The sequence below is a fragment of the Erythrolamprus reginae genome, chromosome Z (assembly GCF_031021105.1).
Source record: "Erythrolamprus reginae isolate rEryReg1 chromosome Z, rEryReg1.hap1, whole genome shotgun sequence".
Lineage (NCBI taxonomy): Eukaryota > Metazoa > Chordata > Lepidosauria > Squamata > Dipsadidae > Erythrolamprus > Erythrolamprus reginae.
The window spans coordinates 43,958,643-43,981,785 of NC_091963.1; the positions used below are offsets into that span (position 1 = coordinate 43,958,643).

Consider the following 23,143-nt stretch of genomic DNA (forward strand, 5'->3'; position numbering starts at 1 on the left):
CATTTTAAATTGTTTTTTTTTAAATTGGATTTGTACACTGTGTTGTTGTGAGCCTCCCCAAGTCTTCGGAGAGGGGCGGCATACAAATCTAATAAATATTTATTATTATTATAATTCCATCTGGAGTTGCAAGTTTGCCCTGTTTCCATGCTCTATAAACCTTGATGGGTATAGGCTAGGGGTAGGCAAACCTTTTTTTTGACCGCATGCCAAAAGTGTGTGTGTGCACGCCTGCAATATCAGCCGTGCCTGCCGGTACTCACAATGCAATGCATGCCCCACCTGTGGATGCACGCATGACTGGCTCCTCCATCCATGCATGCTTTCACACACGTGCCACCCGATCATGCCACCCCTGCCTGTTTTGGGCCTGGAAAGCCTCCTGCATCAAACTTTGTCAGTGCAAAGGGTCTGTTGCCACTGCTCCCCATTCTCCTGCTAACTTTGCACTCAAAGCAGCGTTCAGCATAGCTGTTCATGCTGGCAAATGTTAGTGCTTTAGAAGGGAGCATTCCCAGCCAGCGCGCCTGTATTACCATTTACCAGTCGCCAGGGAAGTGGCGAAAACTGCCGTCGCCACGTATGAAGGGGTGAGGGCGGGAGGAACAGCAGGCTATGGTTTCCCTTCCTCCCGCCAGCAATCTTTCTTCTTTCCAAACCAGCTCCACATAAGTGGTGTACACACTTCAGATATAATTTTCTTTAATGTTACACAAGAATAGGTCTTCTTATTTAATTCTTCTTTTTGTTCAACATACTGTCCTATTTCAGGAAATGTCAAATCTGAGTATACCAAGGCCTGTTCTCGGTTCAAAAGCAGTTCAGTTCATGCTGATTCTGTAAGGATTAAAGACTGCTTTTTACCATCATAAAAATACAGGCATTCATAAAACCTCAGATTTTTTTCCCAATTAGGGGACCTGCACTTTTTCTCTTATTTTTTTCTTGTAACAATGTATGATTAAACTTTTAATAATACAGAAAGTGATAAGAATCATATTCTTAAATCCACTTTCATATGCTGAATTTTAAGAACTTAATTTTTGTACTGTTTTTCAGTTCAGTGTGTATTCAAGTGATTTTTCCTTGGAATGTCAAGATAGACACAAGCAGTTTGCTGTCAGCTTATCAACATGTCTAATTATTTGTTACTTTGAATTATCCATTCCTAGCTTCAAATCTAAAAAACTCTTGACAAATGATATAAATACTGAACAATTGCAATTGTACAATTTAAATTTATTTTGAAAACTCAAATAATTACAATTTCAGATCATACTACTAAATAGAACCTGCTTCTTCTTATTTTCTGTATCATATAAACTTGTAAGAACAGATCAAATATTTCTTATATCCAGTCACTTAGGCTTATCCTGATTATGGGGTAATAAAAATAGGAGGAATACTTCGCAGGTCATCTTGATATTTAACAGAAATTTCAATTTCCTCTCAGAAGCACTTTTACCAAAGCCCATTAAAGAGAGTGTGTTGGCATAAAAAATTTTCAACTTCCAAGGGATAGTCCTTCTAGTCCATTATTATTTTAATTATTAAACTAAAAGATACAGGAAAATTCTGGCTTCAGATTACATACCAAATTGGATTAAAATGAAATAAACTGGACAAGAAGATATTTTTGAAATAAAAAGATGAAGTCTTATAAAATAATAGTTTTCTACTGAAAATACGATATGCAAACATCAGCACATACCAGTTTTTTCTCCATGTTCAACAAAAATCCACTTATTTAAAAAACAAACAAATTCATGAATTACAAAATATTTCACCATTGTGGGAATCCCATTATTTTTTGTTTAAAGATATTTAAGTACATAAAATTACAACAATTACACCTGGAATATTACAGTAAGAAGAGATGAAAATGGGTATTTCAAAAGTAAATAAATCTTAATGAACCAGGAACATTTTAATTGGATACAGGATAATGGTAGGGAACCAACAGGAAAAGCTAAGTTTGGAACATGCTGTTGAAAAATGGTATTTGCTCTGTAACTGACTTCTGTTCTTAATAACGCCCTGAAAGAAAGAAAAAAGAATCCTGTAACTATTATTATTATTACATTCATATCTCCATATCAGCTCCTACATTAATTTAGTTGTCTCTGAAAGAAGAGTACATTGTATTAGCATTTCCAATGCTACTCTTAAAACCTCTCACTATATTATTCTTTAATTAATAGTTGTACTTACTTGGACTGTAGGAACGAGATCTTGATCTTGATCTGTAACGACTATAATATGGTGAAGGTGATCGCCTTCTTTGAAAGAAAATACAAATTATTTTGGTTGACAGTGGCTGATTTTCATATTCATACATTATTATACCAGTTCATAGGTATATACATTAAAGAGGTTTGAAAATATTAATTGAAAAATTGTTTGTAGGGTTTATAATGTGGAAACAGAAAAACATTTTAAAACATTAAAAAAATGTATACGGGTTGACTTATAATCTTTCATTTAGTGACCATTTGAAGTTAAAACAGCACTGCGAAAAATGACATGACCATTTTGTATATTTGTGGTTGCAGCATACCCATGGTCAAGCAAGCAAAACTGGTATGTATTTATGCCAGTTACAATATCCTGGATAATGAGATCACCTCTTGCGACTTCTGACAAGCAAAGTCAATTGGGAAGCCAGAATCACTTAACAGTCATGCTATTAACTTAATAGCCACACTTAATTCACTTAACAACTGTGGTAAGAAATATAATAAAATAAGGCAAAACCATCTTAACAACTATCTTGCAAATTTTTGAGTCAATTGTGGTTGCAAATGGACTATACACAAATAGGTAGTCCATTACACTTATTTACTATCTCAATTAGTGACCATTCAAATGCTGTGTCCTCACAATTACATAACTGCAATTTTGGCACTTTGTAACTGGCATGCATTTATGATGGCTGTGATCATGTGGATGCCATTTGTGATCTTTACAGTCCGTTTCTAACAAGCAAGGTCAATGGGGAATGCAGCAGGAAGTTGTGGTTATGTGATATTAATGAGATAGTGATCTGCTAAACAACTGCGCCGGAACTGAAGTTGCTAAGTCCAGTATAGTCATGTGATATTGTCACTTAGCAACTGCATCAATTAAAGACAAAGTTGCCAGTCCCAAATGCAATTGGTAATGTGAACTACCTATGTTGGTTTATATAACATCTGTAGGTTACTTAACATAAATGTACATTCTATTTTTAAATAACTTCCAAACATGTAGATTGATAGGATCAGGACTTTTGTGTAAAACTTCCAAATTACCCTATTTGACATCTAAGCACTTCCTAGGATATTTTCTTCCCAAATCAACTTTCTTCCATTTCTAATTTATTATTTATTTTTCACATTGTATATCTTTCCTATGATTTTGAAGTGATTTAATTATACCAATGAAAGAATATTACAATAAATAGCATTAACTATTTTGTCACAATCTAATTAAGCCTTTACACTAAACTGTTATCCATTAATCTTTATTTTTCTTTTCTTTTTTAAATGTTTGGCAGAATCAAGAACATAGCACACAGAAAATTTAAAATAGAAAATTCATTCCCTATTTATTTTGCCTCTTTCATGGGATAGAGAGTACAGTATTGTAGGCCATTAAAGCTGACTGTAGATCTGCAGGTTAGTGGTTCAAATCTCATCACCGGCTCTCCAATTCTTATCATGGCCAATGGCAAGTCGGGGTGGCGCAGCAGGTAGAGTGCTGTACTGCAGGCCACTGAAGCTGACTAGATCTGCAGGTCAGCGGTTCAAATTTGACTCAGCCTTCCATCCTTCCAAGGCGGGTAAAATGAGGACCAGGATTGTGGGGGCAATATGCTGGCTCTGTTAAAAAGTGCTATTGCTAACATATTGTAAGCCGCCCTGAGTCTAAGGAGAAGGGCTGCATAAAAAAAAATCAAATAAATAAATCCTGATAGCATCTGATAAATCTATTTTTCCTTTTAAAAAGTACAAGAGCATTCAATAAATAAGCATTCTCTTATTTTTTCTTAGAAAATAACAAAGACTGCTTGACTGATTATTTTCTATCTAACAAGGAACAAAGAATGTTCCTTGTTAGAAAATGTATCTGCTATTACCAGTTTGGATTTTAAACATGGTAACAAAGGAAAATAGTTTATATATCTGTTGGGTACAAAGTAAAAAAGCTATTCCTTCCCCTCAATCCAAATTACAAAGATTCATTCATTTTTTATGAAATGTTGTATAATATTCACCATTATGCTCCATTTTTTCACACTATTTTATTTAATTACTTTTATTATGGTATTCTGAGTATTTTAATAATATTCACTATACTGTATATCATATTAATAGCAGCCAATAAAATGGCTAAAACATTGATTGTTTCTATTCACTTCAAACATAATACAAATGAAATTTATGAGCAGCTACTTGTCTGTAAACTGTCTACTTAGATAAGGCAGGCATATAGAAATTTAGCAAATAAATAAACTCAAGTTTTCCCAAATTCTTTCTGGTAATGTCCTGGAAGAGGTAGGTCTAAACATTTTGGGCATATTTTTCACACATTTTGAGATAAATTTACAGATGATATTTAGCTTATGCAGGTTATATACTTCTGTCACATTAAATCTGCAGTGTAGATAATTGAGATTTGTCTCCCAAATTTAGTTGTGTACTGTTAGGATGGTCTAGTGTCCACAAATGGAAATTAGGGGACTCATATGATTCTTGAATTGTCCATCTTTGCTAAATGGAGAAGTGTGTCTAAGCTTCAACAAAGGAGATTTCTGAGGACCTCCAGAAAAGATGTAGATTCTTATTGGGGTGTAAAAACTTACAAAACTATTTTCTAGCAATAAAGACTACACAGCTGCAACCCAATAATTGTGTTTGCTCCCAAAATGGTTATCACTTCCAGGACTCATCTCAAATATTGCTTTAGGGAAACAGAACTTGGTGACCTCCCAAATGGCCATCCTATACAGAGGCTGATTTGTGATATCCTGGAATAAAGCCTCATTTGGGGAATGACTGCTTTTGAGAACTGTGACCACTTCCAAAATGGCACGTACAGTAATACCTTGTCTTATGAACTTAACTGGTTCTGGGACGAGGTTTGTAAGGTGAAAAGTTTGTAAGACAAAACAATGTTTCCCATGAGAATCAATGGAAAAGCGAATAATGCGTGCAAGGCTAAAACTCACCCCTTTTGCCCATTACTGCCGGCATTTGGATCCTTGTTTGGGGGCGGGGGGGACGGTGGTGGTGGACGTGACATTCCCGGCGATGCTGCTTCTCAAAGGGAAACCGCCACCGCCACTCTCCTCTTGTCCTGGCCAGAGGAATGAATCCGCCGGGACGTGGCAGCCCCGAGCGGCTGTGAAGGGGCTGGCTCGGTGAAAGCGCTCCCAGCGAAGAGGCTGTGAGAGGGTTTCCTCTGAGTGCTTCGGGAACGCCTGCCCCGCTCCTCTTGCAGCCCCTTCGCTGGGAGTGCTTTTCATCCAGAGCTGTCAGCGAAGGGGCTGCATGAGACGGGGCAGGCGTTCTCGAAGCGCTCAGAGAAAGCGCTCCCAGTTGCGAGGGTTTCTTAAGACAAGGTATCACTGTACTTCCAAGATAGTATGAAATGACCACAGAATAGATGTATAGCTTTCAACATAATTTCTCTCTCTCTCTGTCTCTCTCTCTAAAAAAAAACAGCAGAGATGGAGGGAAAGGAACAATGGCGGTGGAGACTGATTGCTTTGCTTTCCTAAAGGCAATCTTTGAAAAAGGTAAGTGAAACAAGATGGGGGAGCCCAAGGAGTCTGGGGGTCATGAAAGGCCTGGGGAATCTTAAGCAGGTCACATAGGAGCTGAGGAGGAACTGCAGTGATAAGCCTGAGCCTGTGTTGGTCTTCCTATGGACTTTCCCACCCTGAAATACCCCTTGCTCCTCTTAACAATTGCAATGAGGAGATTAGGGGGGGGTGGCCATTAGGTAAAACAATTATGTTGATGCCTTACTTAACAGCCATCACAACTTACGACCATAAGGAATGGTCGTACCTGATACGTTCTCTTTTTCAGTCATTGGCAGAAGTTCATGTGTGGGTATTTGATTCAATAGTGATTGTAAAGTAAGGACCATTTGTACTCTACAAAAATAACAATTCTGTCCATCTACCATCTATGAAAAACAACCAGTGTAAACTGAAAGGTTAATGAAAAATGTTCTGTACATGGAGGAGAGACCAAACAGAACTCTGAAAATTTGTATTTGTATTCCATCCTTGTTATTGAACAAACATGTTTAACATGCCTTGCCCCCAGTGAGCTGGGAAAGAGAGTATCTGGCCCAAAGTCACCCAGCTAGCTTTCATGGCTAAGTTGAGGTTTGAATTCACAGCCTCCTATTTACTAGCTTGGTGCCTTAATCATAAGAGTACACTGGTTCTCTAAAAGTGGAAGCATTATGAAAACAGGAATGAGCTAAAATTCTTCAGCAGTGGAACATTTAATTACAGTTATATTTAATTGCAGTTATTGTTGCCCAATGGAAACAGCCATTATTGAAATAAATAACAAATAAATGAAGAGGTGTATTTTAAAAACTGCTTTATAATTAAATTATCTATTTAATTAGGATCCATGAAGAACAGATCATGTCTTAGGTCATATTTATGCAGAAATACTGAACATTCAAAAGGTTTTACAAACTTTTAAACATCACTATCTGAATTTATTGCTTGTGTTAAAGTTTTTCATAACTTTCACATATAATTTGAATACTTACCTATAGCGATAATCATATTCTTCATATCTGTCATATCCTCTATCATACCCTCTGTCATAATAGGAATCACGTCGACGGCCAGTTCCTCCTCCTCCTCCTCCTCCTCCACCACCACCACCTCCTCCTCCTCCACCTCCACCTCCACTGCTATTTATTAAAAAGAGAGTTCAGACAGGTTACGCTGAAAGCTATACATCTATTTAAGATTTTGTATCAAGCATCAAGACAATAATTCTAATTGAAGAACTGAAGATCCATAATTGACTTAATTTCAGCAGTTATTCTGCAGTTATTATTTTCAAACTGGCATATTGAAAGTTATTTACAAAATGTGCTCAAGTCTTATCCTAAACTTAGGAAAAAAGAGTGAATAAGTATGCTTCAGGAAAAATATTGAAATCCTTAACATTTTTTAAAGCAAGCTTTCAACTCCAGTTACCTGATATGTGGTCATCCCTCTATATGTATACATTCCTGTAATATTTTAAATTGGCTTTTATTCTATAGTTTAATTTTATTCATTTTAGTTATTCTGTTGTACACCAAAAACCCAGTGGCACAGTGGTTAGAATGCAGTATTGCAGGCTAATTGTGCCCAGATTCTGGAGTTCAATCCTAATCAGCAAAAAGTTTAGAGGTTAGTAAAATGAGGTTCCAGATTGTTAGGTGCAATATGCTGACACTTTAAACTGCTCTGAGAGTGATGTAAAGCACTATGGGGCAGTACTGTAAGTCTAAGTACCTAGTAAGTCTAAGTACTATTGCTATACTGCTCAGAGTTGTAAGACTGGGGCCACGTAACAAATATAATAATCTCTGAAGCTCTTGATTAGATAGAGTGAAAGGAGGAGTGTGTTCTTCTGGCAGTTGGCAGATAGAAAGCTGTTCATGACATGCTAAAATTTTCATCTAACTATGAAAAGTACAGAATGTTGTTAAACTTGGCAGGTAACCCTGTACACATGTATTAAGAAAGCTGAAGTCAATCATTAAGGAGGAATACTATTCATGGCTTGTCCTTAATTGAAAGTTTCTTAACTGAATTAGGTTCTGAGCTATATGTCAAGAAAAGCTCCAAAAAATGCATACCACTATTGCTTCATTGAATGTTAGAACGTAAGAACATCCATGCTGAATCAGGCCAAAGCCCATTGAGTCCATCATTCTGTGTCACACAGTGGCCCATCAATTGTACATGGGAATCTTGAGGAGAAAGAGAAGGCAAGACCTCCCTTTCCCTTGACCCCCAACAAATAGTACTCAAGGGAATCCTTCCTGCCTCAACCAACATAGAGGCGGCACATGGACATCCGTTTCAATAACCATGGATACACTTGGCATCCATGAATCTGTCTAAGCCTGCCTTGAAGCTATCAAGGCTGTCAACTGTCACCACCTCTCCTGGAAGTGAATTCCACAAACCAATGACCCTCTGGGTGAAGAAGTATTTCCCTTTATGGAAATGCCATGTTATGGCAATTTTAAAAATATTTATTTATTCTTCAGGAAATAGCACAGGCTACAATTACACCTATTTCTGGAGCCCCAGGACCAAGACATAAAAGGGAACAATGGGCTTATTTTGAGTTGCATTGGATTCCTATAGCAAAATGTTGGAACTATTTATGTTGTATTGGAACCCAATCTTTTGAAACATTCTGATGGAACACTCTAGTGAGATAAATTGTTTGGAATTTGAATAAGCAAGTTTGTGTATGTTTACACCTATTCATTGGGCCCTGAAGTCTCATTTAAAATGCCAACTAGAAAATATATTTGTAGAAACAAGAGTAAAATAAAGCAGTCAAACATTGGAACATGTTTAAAGGAACTAAGCATTTTACTTAAACGGCAAATGCATTTTTCATAGTAATAGGGTTAAGACAATCTTGAAATAAAAATAATTCTCTTACTGAGTTGGTCTGCCCATATAGATGCCAGGGGTAGGTGTGTGTGCTCTCTTTGTGATAGAGTAATCCACTCTGATTCTTCTACCATCCAGCTCCATTCCATTTGCATGTTCCATTGCCTACAAGAAAGTTAAAAAAATAAAAACCCCAAACTCTTATGTCTTTATCTAGCAATCCTCTACAAATTAACTTCAACAAAGGAAAATGCTAATACAGTCTTCATATTTTATTTCCAAGCAAAGCAAAAAATGGGAGATCAGGCGAAGGAAGCGGCAGGCGAGAGGGGAATTTTGGATGGGATATCGGACAAAGAAAAAGGGCAAGCAAGTGGGGATCTTGGATGGGAGATCGGGCAAAGAAAAGGGGCAGGCAACGGGGGATTTCAGATGGGAGGCCACTTCCTTTGCCCTATCTCCCATCCGAAATCCCCCCTCGCCTACCGCTTCCTTCGCTGCACGATCTTGCTTCCAAAAATCACCTCTTGCCCGCCGCTTCCTTCGCTCATGGCCTTTTTTTTAAACCTTAAAGTTTTGGATTTTCCTAATGGGTTTGCATGCATTATTTGCTTTTACATTGATTCCTATGGGAAAAATTGCTTCTACTTACCAACGTTTCTGCTTAAGAACCTGGTCACCGAACGAATTAAGTTAAGTAGAGGTACTACTGTATTTTAAAACCTCATTAATTGTAGACTATACTGCCACCTAGTGTTTCTTTTTATTCCACAGAAATACAGTGAAATCTCAGCTAAAGACCACAATCCGCCCTGGAAATTTGGTCGTTACCTGAAATGTTCATTATCCGAAACAATTTTCCCCAAAAGAAATAAAGGAAATAGATTTAATTGGTTCCCAGCCTCTGTTGACTCGCGAACCAATTAAAAGTATTTCCTTTATTTCTCTCCCCCCATACACAGTCCCTCACTCCCCCCCCCTCTTTACCTTTCGTCTCTCTGCCTTCCTCTTTCTCTCTCGGGAAATCCTCACCAGGGGCTCAAGGAGGCTCCGCATTTTTCCTCAGTGTGATTCCAGGGCGACTTGGCAAAGCAGCTATCACAAGATCTGAGGGGACGGGATGAGATGGGAGTCGAGATCCGCCTGCTTAACAGCCTCCCAGTCTCTACCGTCTAACCACTCCAAGCTGTGAGAAGGGTGGGGCAGCGGCAATACCCAGCAGCTTTGGGGACTCCTTTCCCCTGTGGTTCGTTTTCTTACCTCTAGACAGCTACACCAACTTTTTGCTTCCCGGTGGTGGTGGCAACTGCTGAGGCAGCTCTGGCGGCTTCCCTTCATTCCCAGCGCTGCTGCTCCTTGAAGGGAATCTGTTGGAGCTGCCTCAGCAGTTGCCGCCGCCGGGAAGGAAAAGGTTGGTGTAGCTGCCTAGAGGTAAGAAAACGAACCACTGAGGAAAGGAATCCCCCGAAGCTGCTGGTATTGCAGCAGCCCCCACCTTTCCAGCAGCGTAAAGAGGTTAGACGGTAGAGACTAGGAGGATATAAGGCGGGTGGCCAGAAGGGGCGTGTCGGATCCCGACTCCCATCCTGTCTCCTCAGATCTTGTGGCAGCTGCTTTGCCAAGTGACCCTGGGATCACCCTGAGGAAAAATCCCGCTGCCAAGGGAAATGCCTTCACCCTCTGCTACTGTGGCTCAGAGCAGGGGACTCAGGCCCCCCATGTTGCTGAGAGGAGGTGTAAAACGCAGAAGGCTCACCGCAGTTCCTCGGGACATCCAAGTTACAGCTGAGCCCGCTGCTCTAAACCAGCATAGACAGCAGCGCACTTGCCTCGTGTCAAAGCGACACTTTGCTGCTGTGTATAACATTTCGGAAAATAACCAAACATTTCTGCGGCTGTTCGTATCCAAATTTTTGTTTGGTATCTGGTGCAATTTTTTACTGAAATGTTTGGTTGTTATCCGAAATGTTCGCTATCCAAAGCGTTTGCTAACCAAGGTTCCACTGTATTATATCATAAATCTTATACAATTGTGTTGTTTCAATACCTTATTGTCTGTATAACGCAGTGTTTTTCAACCTTTTTTCTTCAGGGGAACCCTTTGGTGTCGTCAGATTTCTGGCGGAACGCTCGTTGAAAAACACTGCATTAAGCTGTACATCCTGAATGTACAAGAAATAGAATTCTTTTATTGGCCAAGTGTTATTTATTGGATTTGTATGCCACCTCTCTCCGAGGACTCGGGGAGGCTCAAAGGACATACAAGGAATTTGTCTTTGGTGGAATATGCTCTCAGTGTACATAAAAATAAGATACATTTGTCAAGACTTATGAGGTACAACACTTGATTGTCATGGGGATCAAAAAAGCAATAAAAAAACAATCAATATAAATCATAAGAATACAAGCAACAAGTTATAGTCATAGTCATAAGTGGAAGATCGGTGATAGGAATGATGAGAAGACTAATAGTAATAGTAATGCAGCCTTAGAGGATGGAGGCAGAATCAGCAATTGCTGCTACTGCGTGGGGGTCTGTGGCTGCAGTGTAGCAAAGAGGGCGAGAGAGAGAGAGAGACTGCACCGTGTACCCTCGCAGGGAGTGCAAGGCCTGAGCGGGGCAATAAGTGGAGGCCGTTTGCTCCATTCCATCAAAACTACGACTTGCCAAGATTAATAAGGGACTCTATGATGCACATGCCAATGATTCTAAATAGAAATTTAACATCTTGCTCTATGCTGATATGATATTATCATACTCATAATCCTCCAGGAAGGAGAGCAGCTCGTCGGGGAGACGACACTCCCCCGTCACCCGCTTACCAGTCTCCCCAATGAGCTGCTCTCCTTCCTGGAGGATTTCTTCCTGCTGGTGGCTCGTGGCCGGGACTGACTGCTGCCGCGCCTCGCAGGACCCAGACCTGCAGCCACATCTGCATCAGCGTGCCCCACACTGGCCAGATGAGCACACCACTTTCTGGGCCCACATAGTGGGGAATGCAGTTGCTGCTGGCTGGGGCGGTGAGATTTGCAGAAGCAGAATCTTGCGTGCACAGCCAGTGATGACAGAGCTGCGCAAGCAGCTCCATTTCCACCGGTGGAACAGCGTTCCATGCCTTTCCACTTGCTGCCCAACCCTGGCTGGATGCCCTGGATTTATACTCTGAGTTAGCAATGTTTTAGCTATCACGTTTTAATATAAAAAGGACACATACTACAAAATTATGTACACTTACAAATAAATAATACGGTTAATGTTGTGCCAAGATAAAACTATATCATTCGCAATGTTTTTTGTACACCCACCAAGCCACGCCCACAAAAACGGTAGTTAAAAAAATGGAGTCAGGGACTTTCTGCATAGAATAGCCCAACCCACATCCAAGATGGATCCTCTGCTCCTCAGAATAGTTATTAGCTTTTATTGGATAAAACAATAAAATCTGATATAAGGTTCTGCTTTAAAAAACATAATCAAGATTAGCCATATATCTAGGATCCTACATAAGCTAAACTATAAAGTCCTCCAAAGAAGCCATTTATTTCATTATATGTGATTACAGAAATTTATCAGAAAGTTTGAAAGTTAACAAATTCCATTTTTTTGGCAAAATAATCTGATAATTTCAGATTTTTTTTACCTCTTTAGAATCGTCTATTCTTTCAAAGTAAACAAATGCAAATCCTCTTGATCGCCCAGTCCGTTGATCATACACCACGTTGACTCCGCTCAATGGCCCGTAACGGGAAAAGACTTCTCGAATATCCCTCTCAGTAGTATATAAGCTGAGGCCAAACACTCCAAGACATGTATTAGGATCTGGATTAGCCTAAAATGTACCAAGTTAAAATATTAAGTATCTTATTCTCAGTTGAACCAGTTATAGGCAGTCCTTGATTTATGACCACAATTAAAGCCAAAAAATTCATTGCTAAGCAGGAGTTTTTCATTTCATGATTTTTCTTGCTACTGTTGCTAATCATTGCAGTTAAGTTACTGGCACAGTTGCTAAGTGAATCTGACTTCCCCACTGACTCTATTTACCAAGGGTTGCAAGTGATCAAAGGGTCACTGCAACTGTCATAAATAAATTGTTTGCCAGTTGCCAAACACCCAAATTTTGCTCACATGACCACAGGGATGGTCCAATAACCAAGTGACAAATGGTCATACTTTTTCAAGTGTCACTGTAATTTCAAACAGTCACTAAACAAAATGGCTGTCAACTGAGATACTTTATACCTACTCTTACCTCAGAAACAGTGATAGCAAAATATTTCAAGAAGCTGCATACTGAGTAGCTTATAAAAAGAACATAAATATTCTGTTTAACCATCACTAAATCAAATTTCTTTCAAAGAATTTCATTCAAATTATTAGAGGCATTAGAAAGGAATCTACTGTGAAATTTCACTACAGTGATCCCCCGTTTATTGCGTCCCCAACCATTGCGAACAGGGTACTTCGCTATTTTTCAACCCGGAAGTCAAAAATACCATCTACGCATGCGTGCCGGGCACGCATGCGTAGATGGCAGCGGCTTCCCTGGGTCTTCCCCCTCTTGCTGGCGTCAGCGAGGAGTTTCCCCACCGCCCACGCAAACTCCTCGCTGCCGCTCGCCCGCCCTTCGCCTGCCCACGCCGTTCGCTCCCCCCTCTTGCTGTCGGGAGGGCGAGAAGCCCTCCCCAGCACCCGCTCGCCCGCCCTTCGCCCTGGCGGAGAAATTCCAGCCCCCACCTGGTCCCGCCCGATCCTCCTCCCTGAGGCAGCTCGCCCTCCCATGGCCGCTTCCTCCACCCTCTATTGCAAGCCCTCGCCACCGCAGCCAACGCGCGCTGCGATCTTCAAGCCCGGCTCCTTTCGGCCCAGCATCCCGGGCCAAGCAGCTGCCTTCCGTGACTGAGCCTGGCTGGCCCGGAAGATCGTAGCGCGCGTTGGCTGCACCGGCGGCGACATTGCTGCCGGCTTGGCTTCGCTCGCCGCTGCAGCCAACGGGCGCTACGATCTTCCGGGCCAGCCAGGCTCAGTCACGGAAGGCAGCTGCTTGGCCCGGGATGCTGGGCCGAAAGGAGCCGGGCTTGAAGATCGCAGCGCGCGTTGGCTGCGGTGGCGAGGGCTTGCAATAGAGGGTGGAGGAAGCGGCCATGGGAGGGCGAGCTGCCTCAGGGAGGAGGATCGGGCGGGACCAGGTGGGGGCCAGATCGTAGCGCGCCGGACGGGGGTCTCCCGGGCTGCCCGATGCGACGGCCGCCCAGAGCGCTTGGCCAAGGGGGCTCCGCTCCTTCCTCTGCCAAACAGCTTCCCCCTTTGCATCCCGGGCCAAGCGGGGTCGCCCGGTAGTTTCCGCGCAATTAGCTCCAGCCGATTAGGCTAACGAGGGGGACGCGCACAGACACGCACCGCGCAGGCAGGTAGCGAAGGAAGGAAGCGAGCGAGCCGGGGGCAGCCCAGCCGGAGCTCCACTTCAGGTGCCGGCGGAAAAGCCCGGCAGCCAAGCCGGCGTCTTGCGATCGCCGCCTGCCTGCTTCGCCCGGCTCCTGCGGGTCACTTCGGGGGCTCTTCCTCCCTCGGGGCGCAAATAAAAAACCCCCAGCCCTGGAAGTTCGTCGCGTCTGTCAACGCTTCTCTTCCCCTTCCAAGCGCCCGATCGCAGCCTGGCAAAGCTTCTACCAGAAGCCGGGTTGGGGGGTTCCCATGTCGGCGGGGATGTTTTAAAACACTCGCGCGACTTTCCAATGAGTCCCGAAGACAAACGCGTTGTCTTCGGGACTCATTGGAAAGTGGCGCGGGTGTTTTAAAACATCCCCGCCGACATGGGAGGCTCCCTAGCACACCCCCAAACCCGGGTTGGGGGTTCGGGGGTGTGCTAGGGAGCCTCCCATGTCGGCGGGGATGTTTTAAAACACCCGCGCGACTTTCCAATGAGTCCCGAAGACAAACGCGTTGTCTTCGGGACTCATTGGAAAGTGGCGCGGGTGTTTTAAAACATCCCCGCCGACATGGGAGGCTCGCTAGCACACCCCCAAACCCGGGTTGGGGGTTCGGGGGTGTGCTAGGGAGCCTCCCATGTCGGCGGGGATGTTTTAAAACACCCGCGCGACTTTCCAATGAGTCCCGAAGACAAACGCGTTGTCTTCGGGACTCATTGGAAAGTGGCGCGGGTGTTTTAAAACATCCCCGCCGACATGGGAGGCTCCCTAGCACACCCCCAAACCCGGGTTGGGGGTTCGGGGGTGTGCTAGGGAGCCTCCCATGTCGGCGGGGATGTTTTAAAACACCCGCGCCACTTTCCAATGAGTCCCGAAGACAAACGCGTTGTCTTCGGGACTCATTGGAAAGTGGCGCGGGTGTTTTAAAACATCCCCGCCGACATGGGAGGCTCCCTAGCACACCCCCCAAACCCGGGTTGGGGGTTCGGGGGTGTGCTAGGGAGCCTCCCATGTCGGCGGGGATGTTTTAAAACACCCGCGCGACTTTCCAATGAGTCCCGAAGACAAACGCGTTGTCTTCGGGACTCATTGGAAAGTGGCGCGGGTGTTTTAAAACATCCCCGCCGACATGGGAGGCTCGCTAGCACACCCCCGAACCCCCAACCTGGGTTAGGGGGGTGCTAGCGAGCCCCCCATCTCGGCGGGGACGTTTTAAAACACCCGCGCCGCCCCCAAGTAAAAACACCATCTGCACATGCGCAGAAGGTGTTTTTACTTCCGCAGCGCTACTTCGCGAAAACCCGCTCGTTGCGGGGGGTCCTGGAACGGAACCCTCGCAAAGAGCGGGGGATCACTGTATGTATCAATCTTCCTTATTTCATCACGAAGTTCTGATTACAGGATTTAAGTTATCCTACAGTTTAAATTATGCTATTTAAATATCTCCTCATAGGGAAAGGCTTTAAACTTGTATTCTCCATGGCCAATCCAAATATTTCTCAAAAGAAATATCAGTATAAATTTTCAGCAGAAATGTTAGGAGCAAGCTGCTTTGGTTCCTTAATTCCTTCCACCAGCTACCACTTTTCTCATGGTTTCTAATCCACACCCTATTGTTTGCATTCATCTTGTTTACAAGAGGAATAAAGAACAAGTTTAAATAGCAAACACACATTTACTTTTTGGGGAACGTCTAGTAGCGAAGATGAATGTAACTGTACATACATATTAAGCAGAAAATGCAAAGATTTGTCTTTTTTCTTGACTACAGAAACTGTGTTATAGCCAGCCAGCTTAAAATTGATTTTTAAAAAATAATAATATTCCTACAAGCTTACACTACATACTCTGCTTCCAGTGTGCCTTCTTCGGTTAGACATAGGAGAGTGGCTTCGACTCCTTCGACGCCGATATTCTGGGGTATATGATTTACTTCGTGATCGCCGCTTGTGAGAATGGGATCTAGAACGACTGTATCGTCTGTGAGAATGTCTTCTGGATCTAGATCTTTAAATGGAAAAAATAAAGTTTCATATAAAAACTGCAACAAGCCATCAAAATTAATATTAAAAGTTATTAATAGCCATTTAAAACAACTGAAAGCATTTATGTAACAACTGATAAAAACATTAATTCTAAACTAATGGACAACTTATGGAATAAGATCTGCACCTGACATGCTGTTAAGATGCTGGAATTACAAATCAAACAATGTAATACTATAGGTCTTAATAATATTTTAAACTGGAGTAGTAAATGGCAGAAAGACTCCCAAAACTGCATGATCACTGCCATTCTAGGTGGTGTGAAATGAGTAGAATTTTGTATATTTTTATTTGGAACACAATTTGTCATGGAAATCTTTTAAGTTCTGTTCAAATAGTTTTTATATATTCCTTATATATTTTCATATTTTTCATAACTACATGTAGCAATGAATTTAAATAGCTTACCTGTATTTTTTTATTTGCATGTGCATACTTACATATTGTTAACCTAAATCACAATTGGTTGAAAACATGCACAGTACAATTATGCAGATGGGTTCTATAATGTCATAATGTTATCTTTTTATTTTTGCCATTATCACTATATGACTACTTATGAAGTTTCTGGGAATTTTTCAAGCCCTGACAAAAATCTTAGTTTTATAATGTCTAAATTTTCTAGTGAAAGATCCAATCAGCAAGTGTACAAATAAAGTTTAACATATTCAAGTTTTTAATAAACATAAACATACCTGGATTTTGATCTTGATCGAGAGTGTGATTCAGAATGTTTAGAAGCTCTTGATGGGCTACGAGATCCTGACCTGCTCTCAGATTTTGCACGAGCAGGACTCGCAGCTGGAGATTTTGACTGGGAGCGTGATGCCTACCAAAAGAAGCAGTATTACAAATGGTATTGGTTGCACAAATGCCTACCTTCTAATGTTAAAAGTAACTATATTTTATTGATTGTGCCTGAAAAATAAATGGTTAGGCATACCCTCCAGGGCAAGGTTCTCTTTAACCCACTATTTACACTGCGCAATTTCCTCAAATAGTTCCTTACATGAACCAGATGACCAATGTTCTATTAACTAAGTAATCATGCAAATTCATCTATAACTTGATCATACAGACACTGGAACATAAGCCATACATTTACTTAACCTAGGACCCATTCATTCTTCCAGATTCTTTTAATGCTACTTCACTCTTGCTTTCTACTTTTCTTCATTCTTCATTTTTCATTTTTCATACTTCGTGTATTCTTCCCCAATTCAAACAATTCATTATAGACTTAAAAATATTCAAGTGCTTCTATCTGACCAATCTTCTGTTCAATTTTTTCCCCCATTCAATTTTAATTTTCTGATCTTTAACATTTTTCATTAGCCTTCTTTTATCTTGATTTATCTTCCACATTCTTGGAAAAAACTCTTCCATTTCTTCACGAACATTAACCTTAATGGAAAAAGAACATTTAGTATATTTAAGCATGTGGGGATTATAAAATCCTGCAGGATTTTCATAATTTTATTGACTAAAATGGAATAGTCAGCAGGTGAAATGCAAATAACTAGTTTATAAAAGCAATTTTTAAAAATATTTTAATTGATATAGTAATATAGGCTCTACTAATGAATCCACTGATTCTGTTGCAGTATTTGCCAAATATTGTACCCCTATTCTGCTTGCTAACTTCAGTAATTTTCAAGTCTGTAATATTTATCAAGACTTGTATTATTAGACATGTACACACACACACTCTCTCTCTCTCTCTCTCTCATACACACACACTCTCTCTCAAATATATACTTGTCTGAGGTTAAAAAGTGAAGTAGACTAATAGGCAAAGATTCAAAGAATTACAATGGCATAGCCATTAAAACAAATACAAATAACTTAACTTCTGCTTTTTAAACATAAATATTGCACAATTTATTATAAATCTGATTCTAAATTACATATTACCTTGCTGTTTATTCAAGTTCCAAATCTCTACTTAAAATTCAAATTTGATTTACAGTACTTCTTTGAATCTGAGCCATTGCTATATAAATTTGCTATCTTTGTTACCTTTGCTGTATAAATCCTAACATTCATATCTATTAAGTGTGATTATTTTATTCAAGATACAAATATTTGTACAGTAAAATAAAAATAAAGCTAAACTATTTATTAGTATCAGTATGGTTTAATAATGTGGGTAATGAGTTAACTAACTGCCTGATTAAATGTCTAGTTTGTACTGTAAGAAAAAATATATCAGGTAAGGCAACATAGAAAGAGCAAGTTGTGTGTATGCATATTATATTTTAAAAAGATAATCATTTGTTCTCACAAACTTTCAGATCTTTTCCCTATCATTTTTAAAATACTGAATAAAGTTGCAAAAATCTCAAATATTTTGTATTTTTAGCAAGGATCTGAAAATGCTTGGTGGCTTTTGTATAATTCAACTTTTATGTACTATTCTCTACAATACTTTCCCACAATTAAATCTCATGTAATCTAACCACTTCCAAAAAAAATTTCTAAGAACAGATGATTTTTAATGGGAGAAAAAGGGATAATAAATTTAACACCAGAAAATGCACAAGACTATAGATAATGGTAGATAGCTTACCTACAGATAGTTGCAGATTTACAACCACAATTGAGCCAAAAAATATTGTGCTTAGTGAGACTTTTGTTAAAGAGAATTTTGCCCATTTTAAGACCTTTCTTGCCATAGTTGTTATGTAAATCACTACAATTGTTAAGTTAATAAGATTGTTAAATGGGGATCTGGCTTCCCCATTGACTTTGCTTGTCAGAAGATTACAAAAGGTAATTCACATGACCCAGGGCCACTGCAACTGTCACAAATATGAGTCAGTTGCTAAGCATTTGAATTTTGATCATAGGACTATGAGGTGCTGCAACAATCTAAATGTGAAGTCACTTTTTTGATGCTGTTTAACTTCATAAAACAAACTGTTATAAGTCATGGTCTACCGTACTAATTTTTGACAAACACTATGAGTCAGTCACTGGGACCAAAGGTTTTGTCTTCTAAGCTGGACTCTATTTTCAGGGAACTTCTCTCTAGCTAGAAGATGGCCTCCATAATGAGTTTGAAAGCTTTGGTTCTGGTGACTGACCCATATTGGATCCTGCAACATTACCCAGGGGTCACATTTATTCACCTTCATTTGTGAAACTGTGGTAAGTTAAATTATGTGTACTAATTTTTGAAAAATATTTTCTGATTCAAGCTGCCCAAATAAAAGGTCTCTTCTTGTGGAATATCACATTTTAGCAGCTCATAATTCTATAAAATGGCTATTTAACAGATAAAATCATCTTATATAATGACTAACAAATAATTCCAATTTACCAGACTGAGATGCAAGATTTTTTAAGGAATGTTTTTTTTTTCTAAATGATGAATTCCTATAAAAGGAATTAAAGTTTTCTTTACTTGTTCAACTGGACTTATATTTGGAGATTGCATATCCTATTTTTCAGACTACAAGAAGCACCTGACTATAAAATGCACTTAAATGTTGAAAAGGAAAACACTGTACACCCCATTTTTGGGCCTTTCCCCCCGCCTGTCTTTAAGCTTTTTCCAGCCCATTTCTTAAGACTGTTTTCAGGCCATTTTGGGGGGCATTTTTCCTGAAAAAACTTTTGCCAGCTGAAAAAAGCCACAAAGTGGGGCATGCTAAAATTGGCTGTCAGATGGACAGGGCTTTGGCAATATTCATTTTGTAAGATTTACAGACATTATTTCCCTTTTGGGAGATAAAAAAGTGCATCTCATAGTCTGAAAAATATGGTACATTGTTACATGACTAGGATTTCACAGACTGCAGTTTATTAACACTGATGGACCCATATAAATGTAGTGCTTTACTACCACTGTTAATTTTAATATTAAATTTAAAATACCCATTTCTGTACTATATTGATAGCGCACTGTACTTGAATAGAAAAGACAGATATAAATCAAATATGTAATACAGTATACGTTATAATTTTAGTCGGACAGCCAATAATTGGGATACCATAAATTCTAGCCCTGACCTAGGTATAAACCACTTTTGAAAAACCTTTGAGATAAAACTGCAGGCAGTTCTTGAGAAATGGCACAACTGAATAGAAGGGAGGAAATTACATATCATCAACCCTTAGGAAAGACAATGAATTAGTTATATTAAGTATTTTTAAACTTATTCATGTGGATTTAAATTTATGATTGATTCATATAAATGCCTAATTTCTTAATTGAAGGAAGTATATCTCAGCAAAACACAGCAAAAAAAATGTACTTCAATACCAGAAGGAACTATTTTTAAAGTAACAAAGAAGATTCTATTGCACCCAGATTCTTAATCTGATTATACTGGGCAATTTATTCTTTTTAAATATTTAAAATATAGTTTCAAATGGTTTCATTTTTTTATTTCTTCACAACATGCTTCAATATTAAGACAAGTGTTACTAATTTTTGCATAGAAAATCATACAATAATCTTAAATATATTGAAAAAGCTTTATATTTGGTTTGGTTGTTTTTCAAGATTTAAAATATGTGAGAATAATAAGCTTTATGAAACATCATTATTAGATCCAAATGAACATTAATTGTAAAGGCTGGAATATGATATTCTTATACAAGGATAGGATTTGCACTGAATCACACACTCCTGTTATGATTTTTGAGGAAAGTAGTAACATGCCAGGTTTTTTGAAAAATGAGTTTCCCCAAATTTTTAAGATAGGAGATGCACAAAATTATCTCAAAGGTTTTTTATACTGTAATAGAACACACACACAAATCTAAAAATACTGTTACCACTCTTCCCAGACAGCGCGCTACTAAAAGTATGTTACTATACTCTCTATATAAAAATTAAAAATCCTTTTCAATAATTAAAATAATGACCTGATAATTATTTAAGATAAGGCAAACCTAAAATTGAAACAGTGGCAAGTAGCTTCTAATTAAATCTTTTTATTATTACTGCCCACAATAATGCAGAAAATTTCCACTAGTACTATACCTTAAATACCTTATGGTAATAAAATGTTGACACTGTCTTCTGGTACAAACCTAATAAATAATGCTGGAGGCTTAGCAGCATTTTTACCTGAAAAAATCCTGACGCCATTTTCAGCGTATTATTTATTAGAAACGATCCTCAACTCTCTCCCAGGGGCTTCTTTAGAGCCAGCCCTCCCGATTTCTATGTGTATAGGGTTTCCTTCCCTATACACATAGGACAGTAGCCCTGCATACTGTCTATTGGGATTTGTTGGGGGGGTGGGGTATGTTTGTTAACGTGAAAAGGGCATTTAAAACGATAGGGGATGAAATGAATGAATGAATGAATGAAATTAATGCTTTTTAAAATGCTTTTTTCTTTTTAATTAGAATTTTAAAGACTGTTTTTAATGCATTAATTGGATTGCTATTATTCTTGTTTTTCTGTGAGCCGCCCCGAGTCCTCGGAGAAGGGCGGCATACAAATACAATAAAATAAATAACTTTCAAAATGGCAAAAATAAAATAAAATAGGAACAGGCAAATGGTTAAAAACGCGAGGGGGCGCCAAAACCCAAACCCATTGAAGGGGGCGGATGGCGCCAAAAGAGGAGTCGGGGATCACGGTTTGTTAAGTCCGAGGACCCTTGGTCCGGAAGGAGGTAAAGCAGGGACGATTCGAAACAGGCAACGAGAGCGCGGTCCCTGCGAGCGGGATACAGCGTAGCCCCACCTCGGAAGAAGGAACCATTTTGGTAAGGAACAACGAAGTCTCTCAGGATGACTCCGCCCCGCTCAGCGCCCGATTCGGAGGCTCCTTTTTTATCCTCCTCTTCGTCCACTTCTCGCCCTCAGGGCCAGGCCAGACCTCCGACACCTCGGCCTGAACAGAAACCGCTCACTACTCACCCTCCCCTCGAAGTTATTCTCCTCCGCGTCGCTCATGATGGCGCGTGTCTAAGGCGGCAGGTGGCCAAAGAAGTGGGAATCCAAAGGAAGGAGCGCCGAGCCCCGACTTTCTCCTGCCACTGCCTCCAATTACCTAACTTACACGTTGTGGCGACCGCAACGCAAAATGGCGCTTCAGTCACTAAGGTCTGCGCCCGACACTCATGGAAGGGGCGGGACTCCTGGTGCCACGCCCAGATATGCCACAATGTAGCAACATACCGGTAGTAGGCTGAGCGGAGTGGCGCACGCGCAGTTTGTTGGCTCTAGGCTTTTGCACGTGTTGGACTTATTGCAATAGCATACTAGTTCTTGCTTTGCGGTCTTTATTCGTTACTTTTACTTAATTTATATGTTCATTCAACTGCAAAGTGACTCTGGATAGTTTACAATTGGATACAAACATAAAAACGGAGAACGAAATCCAACAACCGTTCATTACTTAAAAAATACACCAAAATGTGAGCACTGGCAGCTGATAGTCCTCGATTTACAACAGTTCATTTAGTGCCCACTCAAAATTACACTAGCATTGAAAAATGTGACATGAATATTTTTTGACACTTATGACCTATGCGGCATCCCCATGATTATGCGATCATAATTCAGATGCTTGGAACTGGGTCATATTTAAGACTTGCTATGCAGAGGCACAGTGCCATTGCTGCCACTACCGGTGTGGTGTGCGCACAGCTTCAGTTCTCTTGCGTGCATTTGTGTGCGTGTCACAGCATGCTTTTGCTTCTGCACATGTGCAGGAAGCAAAATTGTGCTGAGATCTCCTGAGGGGATGTGTGCATGTACCAGTTTTTGGCGATTTTTTAGCTCCCATGCATACGCAAAAGCAAAAATTTGCCAAAATCTCATTGGTGCAGGTCCCCTCACAAGATTTTGCTTCTGCGCATGCGCACAAAGCAAAAATATGCTGGGATGCATGTGTATGCATGCAAGAGAATGAAGCTGTGTATGCAACACACTGTTTGCTACCGGTGCACCATCCTCAACCCTACAGGTAGCAATCCACTACTGTTGCTATGCCTGAAAATCATGGGATCACCTTTTGTTACCGGACAAGAAAGTCAATGGGGGAAGTCAGATTCAC

The 23,143-nt window shown here is 40.3% G+C and overlaps 1 protein-coding gene across 7 annotated transcripts; it reads right to left on the minus strand.

Annotated features, from left to right (window-relative positions):
- Positions 1 to 1,218: 1,218 nt before the first annotated feature.
- TRA2A (transformer 2 alpha homolog) lies at positions 1,219 to 22,205 on the minus strand. Of its 7 annotated transcripts, XM_070727959.1 has the most exons (9): positions 22,003 to 22,185; positions 17,219 to 17,523; positions 16,815 to 16,948; positions 15,922 to 16,081; positions 12,286 to 12,474; positions 8,694 to 8,809; positions 6,781 to 6,927; positions 2,212 to 2,279; positions 1,219 to 2,037 (listed from the first exon to the last, which is right to left on the minus strand). In XM_070727959.1, exons 4-9 carry the CDS (start codon positions 15,952 to 15,954, stop codon positions 2,027 to 2,029), a joined length of 564 nt encoding a protein of 187 aa, XP_070584060.1. In that variant the 5' UTR covers positions 15,955 to 16,081; positions 16,815 to 16,948; positions 17,219 to 17,523; positions 22,003 to 22,185; the 3' UTR covers positions 1,219 to 2,026. The 7 variants fall into 7 exon arrangements, with proteins under 7 accessions (XP_070584060.1, XP_070584056.1, XP_070584061.1 ...); XM_070727955.1 differs by lacking the exon at positions 17,219 to 17,523 and having other exon boundaries at positions 22,003 to 22,205; XM_070727960.1 differs by having other exon boundaries at positions 2,212 to 2,276; positions 16,815 to 17,523.
- Positions 22,206 to 23,143: the final 938 nt, after the last annotated feature.

Bases quoted from the DNA above. Each gene is read 5' to 3' on its own strand.
- TRA2A (XM_070727953.1), bottom strand. From the start codon at position 22,038: ATGAGCGACGCGGAGGAGAATAACTTCGAGGGGAGG. The intron at 6,928-8,693 runs GTAAGAGAATTA...TTTAATAAATAG, and splicing joins TATATGGGCAGACCAACTCA to CAGTGGAGGTGGAGGTGGAG. The intron at 2,280-6,780 runs GTAAGTATTCAA...TTTCTTTCAAAG, and splicing joins GAATATGATTATCGCTATAG to AAGGCGATCACCTTCACCAT.